The 15,483-nt window shown below is 38.6% G+C and overlaps 1 protein-coding gene across 1 annotated transcript in view; it reads right to left on the bottom strand.

Annotated features, from left to right (window-relative positions):
* Nucleotides 1-13,680, bottom strand: part of MYH7B (myosin heavy chain 7B) — a 50,681-nt gene extending 37,001 nt beyond the window's left edge. Inside the window, exons 1-6 of the mRNA XM_063960142.1 lie at nt 13,587-13,680; nt 7,430-7,593; nt 5,450-5,553; nt 3,756-3,899; nt 2,795-2,951; nt 1,777-1,804 (exon numbers count right to left, since the gene is read on the bottom strand). Of these exons, the coding sequence (XP_063816212.1) occupies nt 1,777-1,804; nt 2,795-2,951; nt 3,756-3,899; nt 5,450-5,553; nt 7,430-7,529 (533 nt within the window). The 5' untranslated portion in view covers nt 7,530-7,593; nt 13,587-13,680. The remainder of the gene's footprint in view (nt 1-1,776; nt 1,805-2,794; nt 2,952-3,755; nt 3,900-5,449; nt 5,554-7,429; nt 7,594-13,586) is intronic.
* Between the last annotated feature and the right edge of the window lie 1,803 nt (nt 13,681-15,483).

Raw genomic sequence — 15,483 nt, 5'->3', positions numbered from 1 at the left:
TGCAAGATGGACATCAACCTCGGGCTAGCTTCTTCTAAGTCGAAATAACCAATATGACCTCTATTAATCCTAAAAATGACTTGACCTGTAAATATCTGGTGACCATTTATAAATGTGTTACTGGTGTCGCACTATAACTCTGTTCCACAGTACAGTACCTATGGGATTCCCACCTGTTTCAGACCACTGTTGGAGATATGATCTGCTAAAACAGGGGTTCTCAAACTAGGTCCTCAGGGGCACACACAGTGCATGATTTGCAGGTCTCCTCACAGAATCACAAGTGAAATAATTAGCTCCACCTGTGGACCTTTTAAAATGTGTCAGTGAGTAATTAATACACCTGTGCACTTGCTGGGTTACCTGTAAAACATGCACTGTGTGGGGTCCTGAGGACCGAGTTTGAGAACCCCTGTGCTAAAACAACAGTGGACTGCTTCTCATATCTGCTGAATCCATCTTGTGATTTGGCCTATTAGAAAATAATTTAATTCCGCAATTTGCAAGGTGGAAATAATGAAACTACCTAATACGCAAATGCTATTGATTCTCTCTGTAAGCCCTGCCCCATTTCTCTTTTAAAACAGACTATTGAGACACTAGTGCTACTTGGATATCATTCTCTAAACATTAGTTTAAAGAACGATAACCTAGACAGAACCAGATGAGAATCAAGAAAATCATCTCTATTGGACTATGGCCAGTTTTAATCACTGCTTTAATAACTGAATATAAGTCTATAAATATATCTAAAAGTACTAACAGAAAAATCAGAGCTTCATCTCGCATTCCTTTATATCTATTGTGTGTGTGTGTGTGTGTGTGTGTGTGTGTGTGTGTGTGTGTGTGTGTGTGTGTGTGTAATGGTGTCAGTGATAAAAATTATGCGAGTGTAGAGTTACAGAGGCTGACAATGCAGATAAACCATAATGCTCTGTATCTTCAGTATCCAATTGTTCTTAAGTGACTCATTTGCTAAGAATAGCTCAGCTGATATTATAGTCCAAGATAACAAAGGGTATAGACAATGATAGTGAGATTGCCGCAGGAGAACAGCCAGGCATTTTAATACCAGTTCTCTGGGTTACCTAATTAGGTAATAGTGCAGCTCTGACAAGCGAATGGAGCCTGGTGGTGTACTTCTTAATTTAGCTATTGTTAACTTGCAAATATATATGTGACTATCACACTGAGCCTATTGTCTGAAATAAGGAATATTTAGCTTGATGGATGACTCAAGACAGACAAACAATACATGATAAAGAAAGATGAATTAAACTAACCAAAGGCCATTCTATGAATATACTTAGCAATGCCACTGTCCTCTACTCTTTCTCCAGAATGCCATTATGTCAGTGCATTAAAAGGAGAACTCCAGTCCTCAAACATTAAATAAATAAATATTATATATATATATATATATCTATATATATCTATACCTATATATATATATATATATATATATATAGATAGATAGATAGATAGATAGATAGATAGATATAGATATATATATAGATATATATATATATATATATATAATGCTAAAAATTATTTTATCCCATCACATTCACCTAAAATTTTCTTTTTTTTCCGTTGGATAGAGGTCACTTTTAAGTTTATTTCTAAACAAGATTTTGTGCATTTTGTTATGTACAAGAACCTCCAATGGGAGCTCTTAATGAGACTAGTTACAGGGATTTACAAATACATGCAGGACACTTTCTGTCCACAATATTTACTACATCCATATCTATATTGTTTATATAAAATACTTACGTGATAAGCATTGATTGATTTTCACGATCTGAAATAAATAAATAAAATAATTAGAACAACGTTCAGCTATTTAAATGCATATGGAACAGTTATTGCCTGATTACTTGAACAATTTGACTAGCTAATTTATGGTGTTATGTCAAATATTATTACATGACTTGAGCTTTATAAATTTGAAACATGTATTTTAGTGTAACAAGCTGCTTTGACAGGCAGGTACAATTCACAAGCAGTGACTGTTGGTAATGGAAACCTCTGGAATTGGTAATCTTCTTGCAATAAAGATAGATTTCATTTCATTTCAAATTACTTTAATTGTGCATTTTCAGACTGTATTAACTGATTGCCCAAATGGAGGCTAATAACTTCTTCATAACAATATTGTGTGCTAATTGCTTCCAAAACTGTATGAGACACTGTAGGCTTTGGTCTTCCTTTTTATAAATTGTATTTGTAAATAAGAAAAACTATGGGTGTATACACACGGTGAGATATTTTCTTTCGATTTTGACTATATAGTCAAAATCACAAGAAAAGTTAGTGCAGATCGTAAGGTGAAGTCACCTTGCGATCCCAATTCGATCCCGATGCGCGGTCCCGCCAGGTCGGCATCGCAAGAAAAGATAGACTGTGCAGGCAAGTCAATCCTTGCTAGATCGGTGTACTATCTAGTTCATCTCACATGTCAATGACATCTCACATAAGCCAAAATCGTAAGCACACATAGTCCATATCTCAAGAAAAATGAGTCAAAATCTGTGCTATCTGGGCTCCAGAGAGTTCAAGGGAAATTGCAAGTGAAAATCGGGCATAGCAAGGATCTCACCGTGTGTACACACCTTTAGATTGCACCTGTCTGTATCTTGATTATAATGCATCCGTTATACTAAAGTGTCACTGGTTCATAGTGAATTACTAGGCAGCATTCATAACTGTATCCAGGCATACTAACAAATGTTGGAATCCTCACTTGAAAATGACTTCTCAGGTCATTCTGACATACACCCTAGACACTTACTGCGCACCATGTCGTTGTATGCGTTATCAGCGATGGAGTAGATATGTGGTGGAGCCTCCGAGCGCCTTTTGCCTCTGTAAGCAGCTACAACAGTGGAAGTATACACAGAAAGCCATTTGTATGGGTTCACGGTCACGCAGAATAGCCCCGAGTAGGTCTGAAAAGGGAAGGACCTCAGGATTTACAATGTGCAACAACTGTGCTCATAAACTATAAAGTGCACACAGATGAGTTCCAATCATTTTATTTATTATTCATTTGATGAGATGTAGAACACTGTAATGTATTCCATACATCTACAGTATTTGCGATTCCCTGATGCTGATCTGATTCACTATTTGGGGGACTCCAATGATTTAATGATTTCTCGGAGGATCAGCAAAATACTACATGATAATATTCCTAGACTCAACAATTTTTATAATTTTTGGGTCGGAATCAGCAAATTGAGATTGTCCAACATGTTGGATTTTGACGATTCCCCTACCCAGGCATCAGGAGAACTGGGAATTGCCCCGAGTACCTGCAGATGTATGTATTCTTTGACAATAAATAAATACATAAATAAATACATTGTACCCTGCAAATGCCAGTCTGGTGACCACAGAGTAGGTATCTTGCTGAGGTATAGTCACTTTGTACCTCTAAATTGATAGGCCACATTCCTAGAAATATTGAGTCATACCACAAAATGCTGCTTCCTTGATTTCCAAGTTTTTTCCAAGTACACTTTAAAGTTTGTTTGTTTAAACAAAATCACCCTGTAATATGTATACATTTATTCAAATGACCCCCTAATCTGAATAGATTTATATTAAGACACTCAATATGTATTAAAAAGGTTTTAAAATACTCATTATACTTTACTAATAAATGTAATATTGATTTAACTTCCATTCTATATGAGAACCTAGACTTAGAAGAATTTCCTATTAGAAAAAGAAAATTTACAATCTCTTACGTAGATCATCCAATTGGCATAGCGTCGTCTCAGGTTGGAAAGGACTGATGCCTCATTCAGGTGGGTTAACATTGCCATGTCTTCAATCATGTCAAATTTTGGGGGGTTCATCTGCTGAACATCATCTTCCTTCACAGTGAGAGTCTTGCAGGAAACATGAAATATTAGACATAGCATACTGTACTATGGCAAACTGTATTCCAATGACATTTGAAGCTATGTTGCAACTTCAAAGGCAAAGCTTACAAGCATATTGATGTGCTAAAACCTGGTAATCAGTTTTTATTGTTCTGTCCAGATATGTTAGCACAGCAAATATCCATACTGCTTGAATTTATATACAATTTTCAGTTGCTGCAAGCCTCTGCACAACAGGCAGGCAATGTTCTAAATTAGAAAAAAAATCAGAATTTGTTTAACCATAAGCAAAATGTGTTTTAAATATTATTATGTAGCTTACAGGAAACAAACAGGCTAAAACTGATTAGACCTATACAGTGTTGTCTACTTTGGGACAGCTCATCATAATTAGTAGTTGTGCCATCCCCCCTGCTGTGTAGCAACCCCACCATGGTATAGGTTCCTTGCAGTTGCATATTAGTTTGGAAGATGGCAGCTATCTAACTGCTTTATGCATTGTATTAGGCATTGTGTGCATCTTCAGCAAATGCATGGGGGTCAACTCCAGTCAGGTACTCCATTCACTACAAAGTTCCCACCTCTTGAATGTTCCTTTCCCAAGCTGCTTGGGGGGGGAAGGGGGGGGGGGGGAGGGATCTCTGGGTGGAGCACCCACTGAATTGCTAGAGAGAGGGAACACCTGCTAAAGAAGGTAGTTGCCCCAAATTGAAACAAATCTTTAAAAATCATTTAAATGTGCAGATTGAAATCTCAAAATAAAAATGAAACCCAGATTTCATGAACCATTCTATGTTACTGTGCTGTAAGTGCTTGTTCACACCTAGGCCCCATTGATGCACAGTTCAGACATTAGTTCCTGATAAACCCACCAATAGAAACAAGCTTGTAAGAACCCATTCATCCTATCAGTGTGTTCGAAAAATGTTAATACAGCACAACACCTATTCCAGGCATGCCCTCCAGCTGATGAGAAACTACACATCCCAGCATGCCCTGACACTGCTTTAGCATTCTTTGACAGCAAAACTGTGTCAAGGCATGCTGGGATATGTAGTTTAACAACAGCTGGAGGGCCGCAGTTTGGACATGCCTGACCTATTCAGTAGACTGTATGATCATTATTTCTCATGCTTTTTACCATTTTTCCAGGCATACAGTATATGTTACTAGTAATATTCTTTAATGAAGTTGAGGTCAACTTGAGATAACTATTATGTACATGTCAGAAGGTACATAGGAAGGAGTAAAAGGCCATCAAAAGTCATACAAAGAATGGGTCACAGGAACAGATGTGAGTATTCAGACTGTTATTTAGTCGTACTGAGGTTAGGAATGTAAAATGATGTCTAGCGACTGGAATTGGTAGAAACACAAGCAGCTATTGACCATGGTTCTTCAGGCAGTCATATTAGGTTTGTTCTTGTCATACGCAATGGATACATGTCTGCGTGCCTCCTGACTATTCAACTTATGCAGAGAGAAGATGTGGTAGCCATATAGGAAGGAAGCATAAAGAATAGGGTTAGGGCTTGTTAAATAAAATATGTATTCACCCTTTTGTCTTTTGTTTCCACAGTGACTTTGCCACCAGAGGAATCCTTTATTTCAACCTCAATGTAGGCCTCCTTTTCATCTGGAATCCAACCCTTTTTCTTTCCTTTAACATAACAAAACAAATACATTTATAATATCACACATATTACTTGCTGTAGGGACAATCTTCAATGAAATGGTACAGTATATTGTATGCTGGTGTTATGCTATGTACACTTTATGCAATCCCATATGATATGATATCGTATGATATTGCATAAGATATCATATTGGATCGGATTGTGTGTACACACTACAAACGATGTCAAACGATGTCTAGAAACAAAGTCATCACTGGAGTTCAAAACCTCACAATATAACCTCATAAAGACTGCAGGCAGTCCAACGTACAACGTCACATGAGACCAGCGGGAGCGTGCATCGTATGTCGGATCACGCTACACATTATGCAATATCATTTAGGACTGAACAATATAGTTCAGATCGTGAACTATATTGCATAGTGTGTACGCAGCATAACACCCAGAAGTAGCTTTTAAAGGTTGCTAGTGGAATTCTTAAAGAGATTATTGTTGTGGTATGCCGGATTACGTATGTTCTTTTTTACAGTAATGCCAGTAAAATATACCTCCATATTCCATTATGGAAAACATCTTAAATGCATCGGGACTCAAAGAGGCCCCATGATAAACCTATTGTGCAGAAACAATTCTAAAATTACCGGGGCTTGTTGGAGGCCCCCCTCCCCCTTGGTTCCGATGCCCCCCCCCCTTCTAATCAGTGGCAGCAGCCTCTCTACCCTGCTCAGCACATGCTGCTGTGTGCTGGACTGCGTTGAGTCCAGGGAGGTTCCTGTAGTCTCCTCTGCCTGAACCTGCATTAAGGGCCTTATTCAGCTTCAGTTGCAAGATTAAAAAATTGCAAATTGGGCGATTATCAGCAGACTGCGCGTGCGCTCTGAACGGATTGCACGTGCATGAAGGTCGAAATGTGATCACAATGTGATCACAATTTAAATTGATAGGAAGTGACCGTTCGTGGGTGTTAACACAGCATTTCTGGGGAGTGGTTGGAAAAATTCAGACGGATCATGTCCGTTTTCTGGGCATGCATCTGATGTCAGTTGCAATCGCTTGCGATTGAAAACATGTAGCTGGTGCAACTGCATTCTCCTTATTCTGAGTAGCCCTGGGTCATCCACAACTGTTGATTGCATTGGTGGGCGTCTTTTACCATTCAGGGTGGCTCTGTACATGCAATTTTCAGTAGTGGCAGTCTTGAGACGATTGCAATTTCTGTCTCAATAGCAATCCAACCTGAATTATGCCCTATGTACGGGGAAAACGGTGATCGCACTGATTCAATCAATGGGCAGATCAGTCCATCTGCACTTTCAATCATCCATGTGCGTTCGCGTGGTATGGGGCATTCACCGTCTGCAGTTGCATTCCACATCTTGCAGATATCTGTGGATCACCCTGCAGTCAGACCCGTTACTCACAACTTTACTGTACAGTAGGTAACAGAAGTTACTGGGGTCTGGGATTTAAGGTTACTACTGAATGTGCCCTGAATAAATAATTGTGCAGCCTACTGTACAGTCATGCTCACTATTACTACCCTTCTCTTCACCATCATACCCACCCTTCTCTAATTGTGGCTGAATAAACTGAAGCTCACCACAGAATAAATAATAAAGTTCAGTAAAGTAACATTATTTAATTTAATGCTGCTTAAATAGTCATGTCATAGACATGTTCTTCTTAGACCTTTATACCATATAGAATTCCACAAGTAGGTAGTTACTGATGCACAGGTACTTGGGAGACATTGGTAACACATGCACTTTAATGGCCTGGTATAGTACAGTTAAAAAAACTAGTACAGTTAAAAAAAAAAAAAAAGTTGTGACTTAGGCATGTGACATCATCAAGGCAGCCTCCTTAAGAGACTTGTGTTCATCTGTTGTGGACACTTACCATCAAATGGTATGGTTTGTAACCTCATGAGCTCACTGTCACTCTTCCGCAAATAGTCAGCGGCCTCCCCAAACTCTGACATATCCAGGAGGGACGACATAATGGATGGTGAATGGAGACCAGAAAGGCAACAGAAACAGGAAGGCCTGCTATCTTCCTCACTCCTGGAAAGAAAATCCGAAAAGATGAATGCTGTGAATTCCAAAATTCTAAGTCAAATTTGTGAAATTCTAGAAATCAGTGATTTTTAAACATTGTCCTGTTTAGGAGATTCTTGCACTGTTAGAGGACTCCAAGGAAAAGTTTCAAAAGTTACCCAATGGGAAAGCAGAACTACTAGTTACCTCTCTGAGATGAGTATGATTTCTAGGTCTGCTCCACATAATATTTGCTTCTTTCTGCATTTGACCTTGTTTAGCACAGAATTACAGTCATTATTTTTTCTCTGTTTGGAATTTAGAACCCACTACAGAGAACAATAAATTGATCCTCATTTTTCTTGCACTATTTTTAGACTAAGCAGAGTCTCCCAAACCCTACTTACAGGGTTTAAGGCTATCCATGCTTGAGCATAGGTGACTAAATGAGTACCTCGGTCAGTTTGATTTAACCATCTGGACTCAAGCATGGATATCCTTAAAACCTGGACTGCAATTGCAGAGTTTGTAAAACTCTGGACTATACAGTATGTCAAATGTGAATTTTATGACACAAAACGGAATGGTAAAGCTACGGTGGAAGAACACTGTAAGCACCGAAATATCCTACATGTGCAAAACCTTTTTGTACTGCAAGATTCAACTAGAACAAATTTCACTAAAACTCCACTCTATGTTATCATCCTACATGTGCAAAACCTTTTTGTACTGCAAGATTCAACTAGAACAAATTTCACTAAAACTCCACTCCATGTTATCATTAATTAATCAGAACAGAAATCAAATATCCCTCACCTCATATATAAGAGACAAAAACATTCTGGATGGAAAAAGTCCAACTTTACAACTAATATCCTAAAACTTTACCTCTGCTCTTGACTCTGTCACCCCATCAACCACTATTTACCCTCGCAGATCGACACCTCAACCCTGGCACATCAAATGCACCAGATATCTGCAAAAATGCTCACGTACCGCTGAGCGACAGTGGAGGAAATCACGCTCTAAGGCCGATTTCCTCCACTACAAATTTATGCTGTCATCCTACTTTGCTGCCCTTACCCTCTCTAAACAATCTTTATTCAAAAACCTAATCTCCTCCCAATCCTCAAACCCCCGGCGCCTCTTTGCCACTGTCAACTCGCTCCTCTGCCCACCCCCGCCTCAACTTCCCTTTTCACTTTCTGCTCTTGACTTTGCCACCTACTTCACATCCAAAATTGACTCCATTCGTCAGGACATAACATCCCACCAGAACCTGAGCAACCCCCTCCTCCATCCCCCCCCCCTCTCCTTCCCTCCTACCAACTCTGACATCTTTATTCCCTGTATCTGGAGAGGAAGTCATGGTCCTCATCCGGTCCTCACCCCCCTGCACATCCCCATTTGACTCTATTCCCACCCGCCTTCTCCGCTTCCTCTCTTACTTGGTTTGCATGATTCTGCTCTCTCCTAACTGTCCTCCTACCTTTCTGACCGTCTCCTCTATGACTCCACCTCCCCCCGACTTCCTCTACCAGTAGGTGTCCCCCATGGTTCTGTTCTTGGGCCTCTCCTTTTCTCTCTCTACATATCCTCATTAGGTGAGCTCATTAGCTCTTTTGACTTAAAATATCATCTCTACGCTGACGATACTCAAATCTACCTTTCCTCCCCTGACCTCTCCCCTGCTCTCCTCACTCGTATCTCCAACCGTCTCGCTGCTATCTCCTCCTGGATGTCCCAGCACTTTCTTAAACTTAACATGTCTAAGACTGAGCTAATCATCTTCCCTCCCTCCCGCATAACCTCACCTCCCACAATTTCATTATCCATTGATGGCACAACTATCTCCTCTAGCCCCCAAGTGTGATGTCTTGGAGTAATCCTTGACTCCTCCCTTTCCTTCCAACCACATATTCAGTACCACTCACAAACCTGCCATTTCCATCTCAAAAACATCTCTAGGATCAGACCCTTTCTCACCCAGGACCCTACTAAGACCCTCATCCACTCACTGGTCATCTCCAGATTGGACTTCTGCAATCTCCTCCTATCTGGCCTCCCTCAAAAATACCTCTCCACTCCAATCTATCCTCAATGCTGCTGTCCGTCTCATCTTCCTCACCAAACGTATTACATCCACATTCCCTCTCTTGCAGGACCTTCACTGGCTACCATTCCCATTCAGAATCCAGTTCAAGCTTCTCACACTCACCTACAAAGCCCTCACCCACTCTTCTCCCTCTTACATCTCTGACCTTATCTCTCTTTACATTCCCACCCATCCTCTTCGCTCTGCTAATGCACGCCGTCTCTCCTGCCAACTGACTACCTCCTCCCACTCCTAACTACAAGATTTTTTCACGTGCTGCTCCCTATCTCTGGAATGCTCTACCGCTTCCCATCCGACTCCCCACCACTCTACAAAACTTCAAAGGGGCTCTCAAGACCCACTTCTTCACCAAACCCAGCCAACTCTCCTCCTAACCCTCTTGTCTATGCTCACTGTCTACCCCTTCTGTGTCACCTCGGTCTGTTAGCACCTCACCTTTTAGATTGTAAGCTCGCAAGAGCAGGGACTTCTTTCCTTGTGTGCCTTTCCTTTTCTTACTTACACAATCGTATACTCCTTACTCCCCTTGATGGCACCTAACCCCGGGTTTTCTATACCTGTCCTATATTGTCTTGAACTGTAAGTGCTGTTTTCTTGTTTGCTCATTTGATTATGTACTGTGTAATGGGTGCTGTGGATCCCTTGTGGCGCCATATAAATAAAGGATAATAATAATAATGTTGACTTTTGTCAGACTTGAGGTTTTTCTTTTGTAACAGTTTGAGGCAGTGAACGGTGCCTTATCAAAATGTATATAATGGTAACAACTTTTGTCTGTGACACTGTGGAGCATGTTCATAAAACCCTGGTATATACATCTTAACGCAGATAAGCCTAAAAATAAATAGTCCTTAATTGCCTTCTGCATTTACAAGCATTATCGCTCAGTACAGTATAATAGGAATGTATGTTAGGAACACAGTACACTATGCTACAGGAAAGTTGATAGAACGCACTTTGCATGCCCTTTTAAAAGTGAGGACAAAGTATAAGGCTTTAACTTCCCTTTGTTACAGGCGTTGTTTTTCACAGTCTGTGTGTATGAGCCCTAAAGAACTTAAGACACGTCCATGACCTCAGCTTCTTGACATGTTCCTGACTGTGTAACATAATCCTACTCTAGGCAGGCAAACTAAGCAATGGCCTAAGGTTAAACTCATTGTTTATGTCCACTACAACGTGAGCCCTGACCTCGTCCTCTTTGTGCAAGAGACATACAATGTGAGCTGTGCTTTTCACATAACAGGTGCTGACGAACCCCCATCCTAATTATATACAATACTGTACAATGTATCCCAAACAGTTGCAGTCAATCTTCTTTGACTGGAGTGTTTAAATACATCTTCATTCCGTATTTACATATTGAGTAAAAAATACTTGTAAATAACGTGTACTTTATACTTAATAGTATCACTGCAGCTGTTCGCCAAAAAGAATAATCAATTAATACTGTAAACATCAGCCATCTTGTAAACTGCTGTATAAATAGCAAAAATGTATAACAAATGTTCTATTGGGAACAGGTAGCTTTGAAAACAGAAATATCAAATTACTGTCTAGTTTGGTCAAATTGTGGTAAATTTTATATTTTTTTTAATTCAAATTGTCAAATATTGTGAGGAAAGTAAACCTTGTTTACTTGACAAACAGCTTTAGTTGTGAGTTTAGACATTTGGAAGGATCTGTGTTCTACCAATGTGGCTTTCTAAAGCTTAAGTGCAGCAGTGAATTTGTGCTTCATGCAAAATGGCCCCTGAGATTATATTTAGTATATTGTATATTTAGTATATGACATTTATATGTAGGAATTACAAGTACATGAAAACAAGTCTTACTTTATCACATAACACAGAGATATATCACATCCTCTTGTAGCATTGTTTTCTATACATGTTTGAAAGACATATGGTACAAAAACACAGACAATTCAGAGTTCATGTGTAGTTATGTTTGTAGCCAAAGCCAGTGAATGTATTTCAATACTTGTATCCTACGTTTGTTACAAATATTATATGCATTAACTAACAAGTCAACCAAACATAAGTCTTATTTGCTACAAAAATCAGAATTTAATTTAACCGATATTAAATAAATAAATCTTTATGGGTATTGCAGTGACCGTCTTCGATAACAAATAAAAAATAAAAAAAAGGAAGCAATTATTCTCTTCGTGATTAGGAGTCATACAAAAAGAATAGTAAAAAGAAAAGAAAAGAAACATGTTGAAATCTTCACATTACGTTTGCTACAGACACATGCATAATAAATGGACCCATTGAAAGATCAGCTCCCGTAAAAAATGTATGTCCTTAATGTACATATTGGAAAAATAAACATTTTTTGGTGCATTTTAGAGGTACATTTTATGTATTCATTTTCACTGTGAAGTGACAGTAATAGCCAGAGTTAATCTTGATGCATAATGAAAATTGTTGATTATAAAACAATACTAAGGGGCAGATGTACTAAGCCTTGTAGAGGGATACAATGAAGTGAAATAAAGTACCAGCCAATCAGCTCCTTTCATTTTTTTAAAACACGGCCTCTACAATGACAGTTAGAAGCTGATTGGCCTTATACTTTAATCTCTCGCCAATTTACCACTTTCCAAGACTTAGTACATCTGTCCCTTAGGGAGATGTTTATCAAAGTTTGGAGAGAGACAAAGTACAAACCAACCAGCTCCTGTCAATTTAAAGGCTGTGTTTGAATAATTACAGGAGCTGATTGGTTGGTACTTAACGCCCTCCATGCTTTAATAAATCTTCCCCTATTTCTCCATATTATGGAATATATTAAATACTAGAGTTTATGTAACAAACACACATCATTAAAATGTTTATTTAATGATATTGCATAAGATTGTAGTTTAAGACACATAACAACTTAAGGAATGCAACGTCTATAATATACCTGAAATCAGAACAATTTTCTTAAATTTAAGTAAAAAGTCGGTTTACTTTATATAAATAACATACTGTAGCTGTCTTCTCAGATGATCATCACATAAATTGCCATACGCATTACCATCACTCATACTGACAGAACAATTTAGTAATTTTTGGTATGTAACCATCAGCATTACCATAGTAATTATAATAATGTTTTGAGATGAAAATCAACAAAGCATAAAACTTAGTGAAAAATGAAAAAGGCTAAACATAGCAAAGTAATCTTCACATAGTGTAATTCACTAGGAGTACAACAGTGATATGGTATTAGCTACATGCAGAAAAACTGTATACTATATAAGGGACACAAGTACAATAGACATGATTTAGGCATATGGCACATAAGTAGCAATAGCATATTGTCATTATCATGGCTATGGCTTCCAAGAATAATTAAAGATAATAAAGACAGTATTAAGCAACCATACACTTTGTATAAGGAGTGGGAATATATATATATATATATATATATATATATATATATATATATATACAATTATGGAACAAAACACTAAATAGTAAGTAAATGCAAATAATATTTTATAGAATGCAACAAGACATCCAAAAAGTTAAAACTTAAAACTGGAACAAACATTTTAAAATGTATATAATGTCAAAATGCAGAGTTGCTATTGTATAACAGCTAACAAGTAAAAGGCTTATACATACACAATAAAAGATAAAATAGAAGAACTCCAATCTAGTTTAATTCCTATCAGAAAATACAACAGAAAACCCAAACTAGTTTTATTCATAGGCAAGCTAATTGATAAATAACACGGGTGCTTTCTTGGCGTATGACTTAGCCCCCACACTGACATACAATGTAACACAGAACAGCCTAGTCGCTTGTTAGACAAGTGTAGTATTACAGATTTCTCAATGTGACACAGTGAAGGCTGGTTATGAAGTGAGTTAGTACATTTCACACAGACAAGCACATTGCTACCAACCTTGGCTACAGGACCGAGAGGCTGCAAGTGAGATACACTGTAGCCTCTTTTTATTGTGTAGCTGAAGGTCATTGCAGAGGGCAGATATGTGAGAAATTCCCATGTGTCAGATACATACAGTACCATTGGCCCCTGAGCTCAGACCGACACAAAAGGCAAACTCCCAACCTTAACTCTGCTTAGGAAGGTTATTTTTACCTCACAAATTGTCAGTGGGGGAAAACTTTACAGCAGCTACTGTTATGGAGTGCCTGGTTCACATTGTACATATGGACAGGCTGATTTACCAAAAGCAAGGCTTAGTTTTGTGCCCAGTATAATGGTAATTTGTGTTTAGGGCTTGCAGGGGTGTCCCACTACTGAGGTAGCAGTCTCATGTAGCAGGTCACTGGCAGCAGCACAATATAGGGGGTTCTTTATAGGCTAAATGTTATGAAAGTAACAGTTTTCTATGGAGACAGTAAATCTGTATTTTGTATCATGCACTACACTTACGTAGGTTTTTATATTAATCTGAGTAAGCAATGCAATCAATGCTATATTTTAGTTGCCAGCTCAGGCATCAAGATGCTTAGGTAAAAACTGATGTCATGATGTACTTTTCACAAATTATTGTATTCATACATTGTTTGGGCAAAGATTATTGATATTAGAATGAATGACAGACAGAGTGCATTTTTACATCCATACATGTTATTGGTGGAACCGCACACAGCTGATAAAAACACTTTCATATTGCAAAAAAAGGAGCAGATATCACATCCTTTTAGCGAGTTCTGGTTTTCACCTTCCAGTTACACTTTGGAGGAGAGATAACCTACTCACAAATGAAAACAAATAAAAAATTCACAAAAATAACACATATAATAAAGTCCCTATGTTCCTTTACACTTATCATTTATTTAAGCCTTTTTTGGGGGTTATTTAATTAGGGCCATTTTTTTACCTAGGTGATACATTTTTGCAGAAGTGAAAAACATGTGGATCACCTGCGCCAATGAAAACGCGGGCCATTTTTGCAGATTTTGAGGCATTTTTTGCCTTTTCATAAGAAAAAAAATGAAAATGGCCCGCAATTGAATACGCAGGGGGGTGAATTCGATAGCTCCAAAATTGCCAGAACTAACTGAATACCCCCCAAACCTAGCATATTAGAAGGAAAAAAAACTGAATAGATTTATTTAATAAAAGCGTAGTTTCATTTTATTTTTGTACTGTAAGTGTAGGAGAAGGACCATTAATTTCATGTTACATTTTTGGACAATACTCTTCTTGATTTTTTTTTCTGCCTCCCCACTGGTACTGTATGCATTACTACAGTAGCTTGCAGAAGCCTCAAAGTAGAGCAGAGATGTGCCCTGGACCGCCCCTTCCACCACTGACGTACAGGACCACCATAACAACACAGAATAGGGTGGTAGCGGCCAGGAAGCTGAGCATTGGCTGGATCTCCAGAATACAATGAGCCATTTCAGGCACCGTGCATGACAAATGCAGATGCTACCTTACACTCTGATTACACTGTTTGTACACCCCTAATTTTGGCTTGTCAGAGAGTAAGTGTGTATGAATGTGCTGGATAGATCATATATAGGTGCATGGGTGGAAAATCACAGGGGAATATTTATTAATCACTGGGTCCTAGACCTTCTTATTGCCACTTCTTCATCGGGAACTCGGTACACTACTGCACACTAATCGCACATGTACGAGTGGAGAGTGCTAGGGAGGATCCATCTCTGGGTAACTCTAGCCCATAGGCTACACGTGCTAATGCCATCTGGATATGAGGTTAGCTTAGCTACTGAGGTCAAGCTTGGGTAATAAGGCAAAAAAGCAGCCCCCATAGAAACCTATGGGGCTATTTTTACACGTGAAACCTATGGGGCTATTTTTA

The sequence above is a fragment of the Pseudophryne corroboree genome, chromosome 3, assembly GCF_028390025.1.
Source record: "Pseudophryne corroboree isolate aPseCor3 chromosome 3, aPseCor3.hap2, whole genome shotgun sequence".
Lineage (NCBI taxonomy): Eukaryota > Metazoa > Chordata > Amphibia > Anura > Myobatrachidae > Pseudophryne > Pseudophryne corroboree.
This window is presented reverse-complemented; position numbering and strand designations above follow the sequence as displayed.